Source organism: Danio rerio, chromosome 17 (genome assembly GCF_052040795.2).
Source record: "Danio rerio strain M-AB ecotype USA chromosome 17, GRCz13ab, whole genome shotgun sequence".
Classification (NCBI taxonomy): domain Eukaryota; kingdom Metazoa; phylum Chordata; class Actinopteri; order Cypriniformes; family Danionidae; genus Danio; species Danio rerio.
The window spans coordinates 12279173-12295000 of NC_141037.1; the positions used below are offsets into that span (position 1 = coordinate 12279173).

At 37.5% G+C, this 15828-nt stretch overlaps 1 protein-coding gene across 3 annotated transcripts in view; it reads right to left on the minus strand.

Annotated features, from left to right (window-relative positions):
• si:ch211-185a18.2 overlaps positions 1-15828 on the minus strand; it is a 297371-nt gene that overhangs the window by 69866 nt on the left and 211677 nt on the right. For all 3 annotated transcript variants that reach the window (NM_001441598.1, NM_001441597.1, NM_001258228.2), the window contains 2 exons: positions 9187-9293; positions 5916-5985 (listed from right to left, as the gene is read on the minus strand). In NM_001441598.1, the coding sequence (NP_001428527.1) occupies positions 5916-5985; positions 9187-9293 (177 nt within the window). The remainder of the gene's footprint in view (positions 1-5915; positions 5986-9186; positions 9294-15828) is intronic.

The window sequence follows — 15828 nt, forward strand, 5'->3', positions numbered from 1 at the left end:
AAAAGAGAGAAAGTAAATTAACTAAAAAAACAAAGAACAAACAAAAGAACGAATGGATGAATAAATGAACAAACACAAAAGAAGGAAGGATGGATGGATAAATGGATGGATGGATGGAGGGATGGACGGACGGTCGGACGGACGGACGGACGGACGGATGGATGGATGGATGGATGGATGGACGGATGGATGGACAGACGGATGGACGGATGGATGGATGGACAGATGGATGGATGGACGGACGGACGGATGGATGGATGAAAGAACAAAGAATGAATGAACAAAAATAATGAATGAAGGAAACATAGATAGACCAACACAGAATGCTTCTCCTCCATATAATACAAGCAAATGAGGCCATCAACAATAGGAAACTCTATTGACCAAGTTTACACAGACCCCATTCCAATCAGAGCAAACAAGGGCTCTTAGGCAGATGCATGAATGCACATGTGGACACACGTAATGTCCAGGCAATCTGCAAACTGACTGCAGGCACTCAAACACAGGTGCACCTCCGGCCATTCTGCTGTGCCACTGGTGCGTCAAATTACACAGTGAGAGAGAAAAAGGGAAAATCCTCAGAGCAAATGTAATGACACAGAACGAGCTGACGTTCAAACACTAATCACGTCCATTCAGCCCTCAGTGCACACACACTGACTCTCATCACACACTAATGACACACGACAGGCCGCACCGAAACACAGCGTCTGGACAAACCTCATGTCAAATACATATAGAAAGGAGGAACGGCTGAGCAGGACACAGAAGAACATTTGAACTAATAGACTTGAGGAAACAAAACATGACAAATGAAAAAAGGGAAAGAGGGATGCAGAGCACAGAAGGCAAGGAAAAAGGAAATGGATAGTTTTCTAGGTTCACATTAAGGTCACTCAGTGACACGGCTAACTGGATACACATGCATAAGTGATTTTTTAAATAATTTATTTCAATTGAATTGAAATTAATCAAACTGTGAAATGGATATTCATGTCTGTGAAAAATTAAACCAGAGAAATGACTATATGCAGCGCTCATCCCCAGGCTAATACCACCTCTACAGTGAAGCATGGTGGTGGCAGCATCATGCTGTGGGGATGTTTTTTAGAAGCAGTAACTGGAAGACTAGTCAGGATAGAGGGAAAGATGAATGCAGCAACATATAGAGGCCTCCTGAATGAAAACCTGCTTCAAAGTGCTATTGACCTGAAGGCTGATTTATACTTCTGCGTCAAACACCGGCGTATGCTACGGCGCTGACGCATAGCCCTTCGTCGTGGCCGTCGCTAACGTGCACCTCTCAAACATGTAACTACAGGTCATAACGACGCGTAGCGCAAGCTCTGTGATTGGTCAGCTTAGTAGCGCTGACGAGTCTGGGCGGGACCGAGAGCCGCGCGAATGGCGCGAGCTGGACGCGAGCCCAATGGAGCGATTGTTTACAAGTGTGGAGTCCCGTGAAGGAGCTCCTGATGGAAAGATTTGTTTTGTGTTTACCTTATAGTTAAAGTTGTTGCACGTCCGCCGGTTCCTGTCTCAAAATGAGCGAGTTTGAGCCACTTGTACATCCAGGAAGTGTTCAGGAAAAGCAAAAAAGCAGAGAAGAAACTCGACACAGAGAAACATTTTACACCTCACTGCCCACTAGCGTTTCGGAAGTGTTAATTCAGACCAACAGAGACAGCGCGCAGAAGTATAAATGCACAGCTACGCGCGTTGCCTGCGCCGTGGGTCACGCCGGTCACTTGACGCAGAAGTATAAACCAGGCTTTAGACTTGGGTGACGGTTCATCTTCCAGCAGGACGATGACCCAAAGCACACCGCCAAAATATCAATGGAGTGGCTTCTCAACAACTCGGTGAATGTCTTTGAGTGGCCCAGCCAGAGCCCAGACCTAAATCCTATTGAACATCTATGGAGAGATCTGAAAATGGCTGTACACCATCGCTTCCCATCCAACCTGATAGAGCTTGAGAGGTACAGCAAAGAGGAATGGGCAAAAATGCCCAAAGACAGGTGTGCCAAGCTTGTGGCATCATATTTAGTAGGACTTAAGGCAGTAATTGCTGCCAAAGGTGCATCAACAAAGTATTGAGCGAAGGCTGTGAATACTGATGTACATGTCATGGTTTCCGCTACATTCATTGTTCCATAGCGGGGCGCCATGCTAAAATTCGTACCGCTACGGCTACATTACAGCTTCGCATTCAAAACATTTTATTTTTTTAATAGTGGTTGATAATCGCACCAAAACATATTAAAGGGTAAGTGAATTATAAAAGTGCGATCTTTTCTGTAACCGTAGTAGTGTTGTGCATCATTTGTTTAACTCTTAAGGTTACATGCTTGCTGACTAAATGACAGGCGTGTGATGAGTGAGGCCAACAAACACGACGTATAGCCGTTTCACTTTACTTCAGGACACATTAATGCTACTCTTTAGGTCTATTAGAGACATTCAAAAATATTTGTAGCAAATCTAATAAATGTTGGAGGCATACTCGTTACATAAACGCACTAAATTGCAGCGTTTCTTTGAGAGCGCACAAGAAGATCTGTGCGCACTTGAAGCGGCTTATATTTGAGGGGCGTGTAAAAAGTTTTGTGCACGAGCAGAGGAAATTGGCGCGCAAGCTCAGAGATTCGCTTGCTGTAGGCTATTACACAAATGCGATCCTAACTTCTAATACTGCGCTAACGACATTTGTCATTGAAATAATAATGCCACAGGTAGTTGGTAGGTCTGTGTAAAAAAAAAAAAGGGCCTGCCGCCACAGCTGGAAAAAATCCTAGAGGAAACACTGCATATGATTTTTCAGGTTTTTTAATTTGTAATAAATTTGCAACAATTTCAAAAATTCTTTTTTCACATTGTCATTATGAAGTATTGTGTGTGGAATTTTGATTAAATAAATGTATTTAATCAATTTTGAAATAAGGTTGTCACAAAACAGAATGTGGAAAATGTGAAGCGCTATGAATACTTTCCAGATGCACTGTAGAGACAAGGGGCAAATTGAACTGGACTGGAATTTCTTTTTGTAATTAATTAATTTAATTTTTTTTAGATCTAGCAAAAACCTTAGCACTAGTTTGCAAAACTATTTAAACTAACAAAAAATGCTAAATACCTGAATGTTTTGTTGGTGGTGGCTGGATCTGATGCAAGAGAACTTGAGTCAAGGATTCAACTGATATAGGTCGCTTCGGTTGCGATTTACAACCCATTTCGTGTTTTAGACTGCTGTAGCACCACCATCAGGCCTAACAAGCCTCAGTGATGTGGTGGACGGAGGGTACAACAATCTTACCAAGTTTTAAGTCTCTATGACTTACAGTTTGATCTGCCTAATCAGATAGGTGACCTTTGAACTTTTCTAACAATACCAATATGGATTCAGCACTTGAATCCTTAATACATTTCACCACATGAAAAAAACAGTGACAGATTACGAAAGAGGAGTAAAATTGGCAGCTGCAGAGACAGAGGTGTCTCCTGTCAGCAAATTAGGGTAAACCGTTTAGGACATGTACTCGAGTTCACAATGTTCCCTTACATAAGACACAATTAAAAGCACTGGGGAGAGAGAGCGCCTTCTCAGCACTCATCTCATTATGTCCAATCTGCAGAGCTGACCTGCATTTGCACACATCCAGCACTCTAACATCCAACAGACACCACTCATTGCTTTAACCCTGATCACTTCCAACTGTCTTGCATCATCATAAATGCATCAATGTGTCATTTAGAGCTGCACGAACACAACTACGACCGCCTCTATTGCATAAATGATTTGGATGGAGTATGAAAGAGAATGTCAACAATGTACATCGAACACATAAATATGCTGTCAAACTAGGATGCATATACAGTATCTGTATTCATATATATATGTATATATTCATACTCAGACTATTGGTCTAGCCTGACCTACAGAATAAATAATGCATTTGCCACCGCAGCAGCTGCTGTCACAAAAGCATTTGTCTTCTGTTGTGTCCCCTCACACCTGACTCAAGTTTATAAAGCTGACTCCAGCATCTCTGAACCCCTGATGCCAAGGACAGAGACCTCAGAGACAAGTAGACAATCATGCTCAGACTCAGACAAAAGAACAATGCAGACAGAGCTGCAACTGCCCTATAAGTGTACTGCCATCTAGAGCCTGCAAAAAAAACAGCAACTGTTTTACTGAAATAACAAAATCCAAATTAAGAGTGATAAAGAGTGTATAATTAGAGTCTACAATTGTGTAAAATTACACATTAAAATTCTAAATTCAAGAATCTTAGGTAAAATGATGGTAAAACTGTTTAAAAAATACTTTGTTTGTGGAGACACCTAACATCTAACCCAGTGGTTCTCAAACTGTGGTACGTGTACCACCAGTGGCACACAGGCTTCCTTCTAGTGGTAAACGGAGGAATGAAATATGTCATGCACATGCTACACACATTTCAAAATTTACAAAAAATGATGTATATAATACGACATATATGACATATAGCCTTTATTTCTGAGATAATCTGCCACGTTTTTTTACTGTGCAGAGTTGTAGCTGCTTTACTGGGCCTACTACGCGACTGTATTTCAATACTGGTCATTTTGGTGGTACTTGGAGAGACGATTTATTTCTGAGGTGGTACTTGATGAAAAAAGTTTGAGAACCACTGATCTAATCCATTTATTATGGCATTAAAACATTAAAAGCCAACCACATCTGAAACTGTTCAACTAGACACAATATTTAACTAGCTGTTTCCATCCAAAAATGTGAATTAGCAAAACTGGAATATTGCAGACCGGGGGACCCAAGTAGGAGCACTCACTCTGGTCCCCCGGGCTCTGTGCTGGTTGGGGAAATTCCAAACGTAACCAAAACAAACCATTTCAATTGGCTTAAGATTGGCAAGCAAATTTCAGGACATTGCTTATATGGACATCTGTAATCTAGTTATTTAACATAGACAATAATATACTTAAGGTGTTTACGTGAAGTGCTTTCATGTAAGATTTTCTGTAATATTGGGTGACTTTAACTGCAGTTTGGCTATCAGTTTCACTATCATTCAAGAACATTTCACTCATGCCCCCATGACAAACTGGGGTATTAGACGCAAATAAGGAGTAAGGACTGGTGAGAGTTTTATGGAATGTAATAACGCACACCAAATGGAAAGAAAAAAACTTCTGCATTTTGCGATGTAAGTGTGTGTGTGTGCGAGCGGTCCTTTACTGACAGCCGTGTGTGTGGATCTTGTCGGAAAATATGGTGAAAACTTCAACATGAAGGTAATAGTTTGATCGCGGTGTTTACTTCAATAATGCCACTTTTATATTCATACTCCATGTCTAAATTCTATTTCTGTTTAGTTCAGTTATGACTTCAGTCGGATTAAGGTCATCAAAAACAGCTGTTTGGAGCTTATGTAGGGATACAGTTCAAAATTCATGATTAACTGAATAAACAGTTAGTAAACACAAGTACATCTTATTGAACATTTATTTTCATCACCAATTATCATAGTAGAACAGTTTCTCAAGCAGTTTGTGATGCATTTTGGAAACAGGAGATGAGCCCCTGGTCTAATGCGCCACCTGGCTTGAGAAACTCGTTCTCAGAGACTTACTTTTAGTTATTATTTGGGTAGCACACATATTCTGAATGCCTTGGGCAGAATTCAAATGAGCCATTTTAATCTAGATTCATTCCAAGATTACAGTGAGATTAATCTAGATTTTAAAAAAATGTATCTATGCCCACCTATAGAAATTAACCATGCCAAGTATATTCACCTTTGGCCCACTAGCCTTAATCAAGTTTGGTTTTTGGCCATTCATAAGAAAAGGTTTGGGCATCCCTGACCTAAATGTGGTCTTTGTTTTTGTGTGTACATGTATTTGTACCTGGTTCCTCTTCATACTGTCTCACTAGGAGAGGTGCAGGTCTGTGAACAGTCTGTGCCATCTGGGAGCTCTAAACAACAAAATGAGATGAAATGAGACAAGAACAATAGCAAAGGAGAGGGGCGAGAAGTGGACACTGTATACAGAGGGATTACACAGGAACAGAGAGAAAAAAAACATAGCTTTAATCTCCCTCATTCAGGGGGGTAAATCCCCACATATGGCTGACCTACAGACCGAGAATCCTGGGTTAATGAGGGTCTCAGAAGTTTCCACACAACACTAAAGAGACTACTTTGTTTTTGTGATTAAGTCAAAAGTAGGGACAGAGGTCATGTCTGAGCATAAATCTCTGTACATGTATCCTAAAAAGCCTAAATAGTACAATGCACAGACAATCAGTACTTGCTTCTTACTTTATACAAACGTTAAAAGACAAGTTTTTTAGCAAAAAATTATAAGCAGGAAAAATCAGAATCATAGTAATTAAATTGGTAACACTTTAGCACAGGGACCAATTCTATTAACTATTACATAGATGCTTGTTGCATGCATATTGTTAACATATTGGCTGTTTATTAGTACATATAAAGTACAAGTACATTTTCTGCATGGTCATATTCTACATCCCTAATCCTACCAAATACCTGAAATGATCTATTACTTTACAAACTATGAATAAGCTGCTAACTAGGAGTTCATTGATGCAAAAGTCATACAGTAGTTAATGGTTTGTTAATTGCAAAAATCCAACTTTAAAGGGGACCTATAATGCCCCTTTTTAAATGAAGTAAAAAATGATTTTAAATAATGTAAAATAAGTCTCTGGTGTCCGTAGTGTGTGAATTAAAAGTTTCAGCTGAAAATACCCCACAAATATTTAATTGCTTTTTGAAACTGCCCCTGTTAGGCTGTGATCGAAATTGAGGCGTTTTGATGACTGTCGATTTAAATTCAAATGAGATTGTGCTCTTTTAAGAAGAGGGCGGAGCTACAAATGCCTATGTGTCAGTATAGTGGCAGATTCAAAGCGTTAGCCTATTTTTTTTTAGTCTTTAGTTTTTCTTCTTGAATCTGGCTGGTTGAACAACATTTCATGAATGCTTAGTTATAGTTTAATTTAAATATATAACTATATAATTAAACTTTATTTCAAAGGGGACCTATTATGCAAAAATCCCTTTTATATAACAGTCTGTGAATATAACCAGCTTCTAATGGGAAAAAAAATTATTTATGTTATTTGTTGCAATCACACTTAATAAAAACTCTGCAGAAGCACTTTTTGACTTTTACAAGTATCGAAACAAATTTACAATTACAGATTCCTTACGGAAAGGGAATGTACCACACACCCAAAATGACCCTGAATGTAACACGCACCGGAAAATATCAGCTTGTGTGTGACTTTGTATACACAGGTTACCACGAGTCTACAACTATAAAAATCATGGTTTGACCAACTGGGATAAAACATATTAGAGCTATTCTGAGAAAATATCAGCGTTAGAGAATGTAGAAACATGTAAACGCAAGTACATGAAAACAATCAAAGCACGGCACATGTTGACTGATAAAGATATCAAAACCGAGCTCAACCTGTAGACCTGAGTAACTCGAGTAGTTAGACAGGTCGATTGATACCCACGCAGAACATTTTGACTTGGGTTCAAATCCTGTTGATGACATGTCATGATGTCAATTATAATTATTTCTTTACATTAATTTTGGTTATTTACTGTTTTGCCACACAAATATTACAATCTATAATTCTTACAGTGACACTGACACCAAGTAATAAGAATATTTATTTGGTATGGGCATGTTTTGTTGTTGTGAAAAAATTTACATATCTGTCAATCTGCAAACATCAATAGTTTACATCTGAAAAGGGGCCTCAGTTAACACGGACACCAGTTAAACCGTAACACCGGCTTCATTACTGTTAAGAGTCGTCAAGCAGATGTTTACACCGTGTAGACTTGACATCATGTCCACGGTAATAGCGTACGAGTGGCCCTCGTTAAAATATTGAACACATTGATGCAGTATGTCAGGTGTTTCAGTCTGGTCCGCATCCTTTATATAATCCAAACACCGACCACATGTAAAGCAAAACCGCGTTAAGCTGCTCATGTGTTTGCCACAAAACGGGCAAAACAACCCTCGACTACAGTCCATGTTCGGTCACCATGAACTTTGTTTACGCCATGTACTCCCCAGCACGAATTTACAGCGCTCACCAACAACAAAACTTTTCCCCAAGTCACTCTCGGTGCGTGGTACATTCCGGGACACTTCAGGTGCATGGTACATTCCCTTTCTTTAAGGAATATGTAATTGTAATTTTGTTTCGGGACTTGCAAAAGTGTGTTGCTTCTTGTTAATTTTTTTCTAAAATGTAAATTTGTTTTGTCCTTGATAAAATTGTTTTTCCTATGTAATTGTGTCTGATGATAGGTAAAATTGTATTCCAAAATGTAAATTTGTCTCGAGCTTTGTAAAAGCCTTTTACACTTTGCAATGTTGTTTTGCATTTTCCGCCACCGTACTAATGGGAGGGTTTCCCCCTTTGATGAAACCTACAAAGAGAGAATGCCAATCAAAGTGTTTCTGCAGACTGTTTTTATCAAGTGTGATTATAAAAACTAAAATTAATCAAATTATCCTATTAAAAGCTGGTTATATTCACAGACCGTATGTATATTGCCACACAACTGTGTTTAAACCCCTGTATAAAAATGATTTTTGCATACTAGCTCCTCTTTAAAATAAATATGACCTTTAAAATAAACAAAAAAACTAATAATTCATGAAATGTTGTTCAACCAGTCATATTCAAGGAGAGCTGTTACAGTCACTCCAAAAAATAATAATAATAATTGAGTAAAATAGGCTAACATACATCCATAAGTCTAATAAAAAGACTTTTCGACAATAAAGACAAATAATAATACCATAGCCAGTCTTTTATCAATAAATCCCACTAGTTGTAATAAAAAAAAATGTTTGTTGATATATTAATGAAACCTACTATGAAATGTCATCATTGTCTTATGTGTGCTTCCTGCTTGTTATATAACATTTAAAACAAAAGCTGCACTGAAGGTACTCATTTGATAACTTCTTGCTTTTTTGAGGAAATCGAACCTACAACCTTGCTATTTTTGGTGATTGCTCCACAATTGTAGCTATAGGAAAGCAGATATCACTGTATCACTCTTGCTTCCTAAAGAAATAAGTTCTGTCTATGTCAGATAAGGGTACTTGCCTCTGGCTGAGGTGAAGAGACAGTGTCCACTTGATAAACCATAGCTTCTTTCTGTTCATCTGATGACCTGAGGTTGACTGACAGCCCACCGTCTTCAACCACTGCACCTGGATAACAAGCACAAAACACATCAATATATTTCAGACTGCACTGTTAAAAAGATTAGTTGACTAACTTCACTTAAAAAAAAATGAAAAGTGAGTAAACCTGTTGGTTTTAAAGTAGACTATACTTAAAAAATAAAAATATTTAATAAAAATGAAGTCAGCTTAAATATATAGCTCACATTATTTACTCGCCCTTTACTTGTTTCTAACCTTAATGAGTTTCTTTTTTCTGTTAAAAACAAAAGAAAATAATTTAAAGAAACCTTTAACTATTGACTTCCATAGTATTTGTTTTCCTACTATGGAAGTTAAGCGTTACAGGTTTCCAACATTCTTTAAAATATCTTATTTATTTTGTGTTTTACATAAGAAATAAACTCATAATGGTTTGGAAACATTAGAAGGAGTGTAAATAGTGAGTAAATGTTTATTCTTTTGGGTGACCTATCGCTTCAAATGTGCCAAGCTACAATGAGTTTACTCTTTTCTTTATTTTTTTTAAGTCAACTTGTCACTTAAGGCGAAGCGTTTACTCAATTTAAGCAAATTAATTAATCACTTTTTACAGTGTGCATACAATAATAACTAGGTGAGTGGGCTTGACAAACCACCAGTAGAAAACACACGCTTCATTTCTCTACCATTTTAACCTACATTGGTCCCACTTTAGATTAAGTGTTGCTTATACTTGTGAACTTACATGGAAACTAGATGTATAAGTAGTATGTTACTACAGTGTATGTACACTCTGTTATATAGTACATCAGGGTAAATCCTCAGGAGCTGTTCACTCAATATAGAGTGTAAATTGGTCACAAATTACTGTGTAATATATAAAAACCTAAACCTTTGTGCAGCTGTTTAACAAGAGCAAACGTCTGCGGAAAAAAAGTATAAGTGTAGATAGAATTATACAAATGCCTTATGTTTATATGTTGTTTTAAGGTAAATTACAGAATCAAATCAGTAATTTACATTAATGGGGTGGTTTACCAAAGATTGTTTCATTAATGTCCTGTTACACATTTAAACTTACACATACTATTCAGTGGGTTGTAATGTGTGTTGTTACACCAGTATTACACAAGTAAATACTATGTACCTGTGTGTACATATACTGTAGTAGCATACTGCTTATACATCTAGGCCCCGTTTACACTAGTGCGTTTTAGTTTGAAAACGCATAAGTTTTGCTACGGTTACGCCATCCGTCCACACTAAGCTGGAGTTCTCGAGCGCCGAAAACGGAGCGTTTTGAAAACGCTGGAGAGGCCGTTTTCATTCTGAAACGCTGCTGCTCCGTCTCAGTGTGGATGGGGAAAGACGGAGACATCTGAAAACGGAGGCGGGGCTGCAAACGTTCGCCTATCTGATTGGGGCTTTTCCTCAATATTAAGTAGCCCACACACAGTTCAGTCTCGCATCCTCTTCTTGTAAGTTAAGACTTCGCAAGTTTGATCAAGGCTGCAGTCTCCCCCTTCTCAGTTTGATATGGAAAACATACAGAGGACACGGGTAAATCTTCAAAGGGAACAGTGTACTTTATAACTTCATTCACATCACCTTGGCTACGTTGTTTCACTTTCTCAACAATAAAATGTAAACATGATTTAAGGAACTGCCTATTTTCTTTTTAATATTAGAAAACTTAACAGACAGCAGAAATGTTGAGGCGCCGTGCTGCATATATGAGCGTCATCTTTACTGTGTGGATATTTATAACAAAACGGAGCCGATAACAACTGCCTCCTTTCAATTTCAGTGAAAATACGAAACGCACTCTCTCTTTTGCTGAATATCAGTTTTAATAATCGACAATTATAAAAGTATAACATACAATAAGTTTATACATTGTAGGAAATAAAGGCAAGCGATCAGTCAATGTACCTGGATTAATCATTAACTTATCTTTGCACTTAACCAAAACATGTTACCCGTGAACAAGTAACTTAATAGATTCCAATGACCAAAGTCAGGGAATTTTCCTATGTCGTAAGATAAAGACAACAACATGAATGAAATATCACGTTTAGCAAATATAGTGAGATTAGATCAAGCGGGAGATGCGTGCAGATGAGCAGTCCGACAAGCAGAGCTCTCATCTGGGTAGAAATGCTGGAGCGCTTGCCCGAGAGTGTGTGTGTGGTCACGTGATGTGCGTTTTCAGCGTTTTGGTGTGGACGGAGAGCTGTTCAGAAACGCTGGGTAAAACGCGAGTGTGGACGCGGATCGTTTTCATTCTACAACGCCGTTTTAAAACTAAAACGCACTAGTGTAAACGGGGCCCTAGTTACCATGTAAGTTTACAGGTCTAAGCGACATTTAATATAAAGTGGGACGTGCTGATTCAAGTCCCAGGTGGGCCAGTTGGAATTTGCATGTGCTCCCCGTGTTGGCGTGGGTTTCCTTCTGGTGCTCCAGTTTCTCCCACAGACCAAAGACATGTGCTATAAGTAAACTGAATAAACTAAATTGGCCATAGTGTATGAGTGTGTGAACGAGAAAGTGTATGGGTGTTTCCCAGTACTGCGTTGCAGCTGGAAGGCCATTCGCTGTGTAAAACATATGCCGGAACAGTTGATGGTTCATTCCGCTGTGGCAACCCCTGATAAATAAGGGACTAAGCCAAAAGAAAATGAATAAATCAGTGTGTGTATTGCCTCTTCTTGTTGAATCGCTGAATGCCTCTTCAATTGTAAGTCAATTTGGACAAAAGTGTTTGCTAAATAACTAAAAGTAACCGCCTAAGCAACCAACTCAAAATAAATCTCTATTAATCAAAACTCTATCATTAAAGCATGCGTATTCAAAGTCTTTATCATGCACACATTCGCCAATGGTCTCAGCATGTTTAAAGTGACATTTGGCACCTTAATTCGCCTCTGTTATGAGGACTTCATTGCAGATGAATTCAAAGTAAAATAGCATTAAAGCGTGGCTCCTTCAAGGATGAAGTGTTGTCGAGCTGCTGGGGTGTGTGTTTTCTCTTTGGCAGCGAGAGTCTCTAAGCAACACTGAGGTTCTTTTTACTGTGAGCTGAGCAGATCTTGGCTGAAAGTAAATATTGGTTTAAGCCAACACAGGAAGAGGTTTGGGATCTACACCGGCGTTCTGTTGCTCAGGACTCATAACTTACACGTACTGTCCACACACACATTTTTGGGCACTGAAGTACACTTAACATTCTAAGAGCAGGCTAGTGTTTTCCAAAACATCTCTGCTTAATAATTTGTGTTTACTTACATAGGTTTGTTTTAAGTGCGAGGTTTTGGCCAGTCCAGACTGTGACGTTTCAGTTTTGAAACAGGATGCAAGACTAACATTTACTCCAAATACGCCAAACACAGGTTTTATTCAAACGGTAAAACTCTGTTTCAGATCTGATCATTATATGAAAAGTAAATATTTACTTCAAAAAAGTCCAACATAGACTTTATTTATTTGTAACTCTTCAATCAGAGCTACTGTATACTTATGTTTATGTTATAAACTTATGTTTATGTATACTTATGTTTAAATATTAAAAGTTAAACGTTTGGGGTCAGTTTTTTTTTCCAATGTCTTTTTTTAAGAAAATTATTCTGTGATCTTTGATAAGAAATAAAAATAAACACACCCAGTCCTTTTTTTTTTTTTCAAATTTACGATTGGCCAATTGGAGCAGTTTTCAGATCGACCGCAACTTTACATAGGAGTGCAGTAATGTGTAAAATCATATCGACAAGACAGGACGAGCACAAAGCAACCGGGAATAATAGGTCTGTTCAGTTTGCTAGGATCATCAATCATCATCAGACGTGATCAAGAGTGAGTTTTACAAGTTTAACATGTTTTAAAACGTGTGCACGTGTGTAATGAAGTACAGGATTCACTTCAGATTCACTTCATCAGCACAGCCGCGTGTCTCTCTCACTGTCTATCTGTGTGTGTGTGTGTGTGTGTGTGTGTGTGTGTGTGTGTGTGTGTGTGTGTGTGTGTGTGTGTGTCTGCGTGTCTGCGCTGTGTGTACGTGAACTCATTGTTGCAACTCCACAAAAAATGCATCAAATACTGATTGGTAAAGTTCTTACGTGGGAACGGTGGGCGGGATGACTCGCCTTAAAGGCCCAGTGCAAAAAAAACAGCAACAACCTTTTCCCAGCTATAATACAGACATTTCAAACAGCTATAATAAATACTCTGATGGGTGCTTTGAGCTGAAACTTTACAGACACATTCTGGCGACACAAAAGACTTATAATAAATTATAATAATAAATATGAAAAAAGGAGTAACCTATGTGCCCTTTAAGCTATATTTTTTTCAATAGTTTACAGAACAAAAAATCGTTCTACAATAACTTATCTAATTACCCCAACCTGCCTAGATAACCTAATTTACCCAGTTAAGCCTTTAAATGACACTTTAAACTGTACAGAAGGGTCTTAAAAAATATCTAGTCAAATATTCACTGTCATCATGGCAAAGATTAAATAAATCAGTTATTAAAAATTAGTTATTAAAACTCTTATATATAGAAATGTGTTGAAAAAACACTTCTCTCCATTAAACAGAAATTTGGGAAAAAAATAAACAGGGGGGCTAACAATTCTGACTTCAAATGTGTATGAATAAAGTTGCTTATGCAAATGTAAATATTATAAAATATAATACATGTAAAAATCATTATAATTCCCTTATATTCATATAACATTCTGCAATTAGCCAGCATAAAGCAGTAACTAATATCATTGTTTTTATTATTAGTATTAGCAGTAGTAGTAGTAGTAGTAGTAGTAGTAGTAGTAGTAGTAGTAGTAGTAGTAGTAGTAGTAGTAGTAGTAGTATCATACAATTAAAGATGAGGATATAAATATTAAAAATAACAATAATAATTACTATTTAATAATTATTTAACTGGGGTGTCAAAAAATTTAGACATTTTTTGATAATTACATGTTTGTTTGTTTGTTTGTTTGTTTTTAAAAAATACTGTTTAACTAAATTGTCACCTTGGAATATTAAGGTTCTTTATGCGTTCTGAATGATTTTGAGACATTGAGCTTCAAAGTTTTTGCATTCCATAGCAAACAGTATGTGTGTAACATTTGTTTATTTAAATAAAAAGTCTGAAATTGTAAACAACTCATAAAAAAACATCATATAATGTAAATAAGTTGTCAATTAATAAGAATATGACAATAACTCAATTTTGACAAAAATATCAGATAGAACCTCATAATTCTAATGTGACAAAATATATTATCACTATAATTTTTCATTGGTAATAATAATAATAATAATAATAATAATAATTATTATTATTATTATTATTATTATTATTATTAATGGCAATAAAAATAATAACAACAATAATAAAAATAACAACAACAACAATAATAATAATAATAATAATAATATATTTGACAATTCTGTTTTTATATATTTTATGCGGAACTAAATATATTATCACTAAAACAGAAGGCTTAATAGAAACTGTGTTGACTACTTTAATAAAACAAACATTTACCAATCAATAAATTATTTTGCCTGGTATTAAAAAGCAATATACCATCAGTAAAATCAGTTCTCTGCTTTCAAATATTCTGTGTGTTCTGTGAGTAATTTCGGGACTTCAAAATTGGAGTTTTTCACCAACCGGGCATAATCCTTTCTTTCTCAAAAACACAATCTTGTACATAAATGTTGTTAATGTATTATTGTAGCACTGTTTGTGTTGTTGGATATTAGGCTTTAGCCACATATGTGTTTCTAAGTGTCAGGGCACAACAGTACTTCTCCAGTCCTCCTAAACACCCTCACAGTCCAGAGGGTTCAAGTCTTAAAAAACCCAGTTTCGTCCTCTACTTTAAATTCATGCAAAACTTCAGCAGTAGAGCACACGTTGAGCAGGGAATAATGGAATAAACATTAGCGAGGAGCACACAGTGTCTCTGCGGTTGTATTTGGATGTTGTTCACAGGCAGTGTAAGAGGACGCTCGGAGTGCGAGTGGGATTCATTTCCGCTGGTTTTCCCTGAGCCTGAATTCTGATGAAGTATCCAGACCGCCTGGCTTTCCTTCTCTTTTACACACACACACACACACACACACACACACACACACACACACACACACACACACACACACACACACACACACACACATGCACAAATGCGCACACGCGCACACGCGCACACACACACACACACACACACACACACACAAACACACACACACACACACACACACACACACACACACACACACTGAAGCAAAAACAGCTCAATTCCCTGTGTCCATATAACATGGGTAGTGTGAGACATGCCCCATTAGAGACGCCCCCATTCAGGGCCAGTACGGCGTACAGGAAGGGGACGAGGCCACCCAAATGGCAATAGGGATTTGACGGGCAAAACAAGAGATTAATGATGACAGGAAAAACAATATAAAAAAGTGGAATGACGTTTATGTGTTTGTAGTTCATGCGTCTCATGTAGAGGCCTTTAACATTTTACACTGGCTTTACTGTTATTGCTTAAAGTAATACACATGA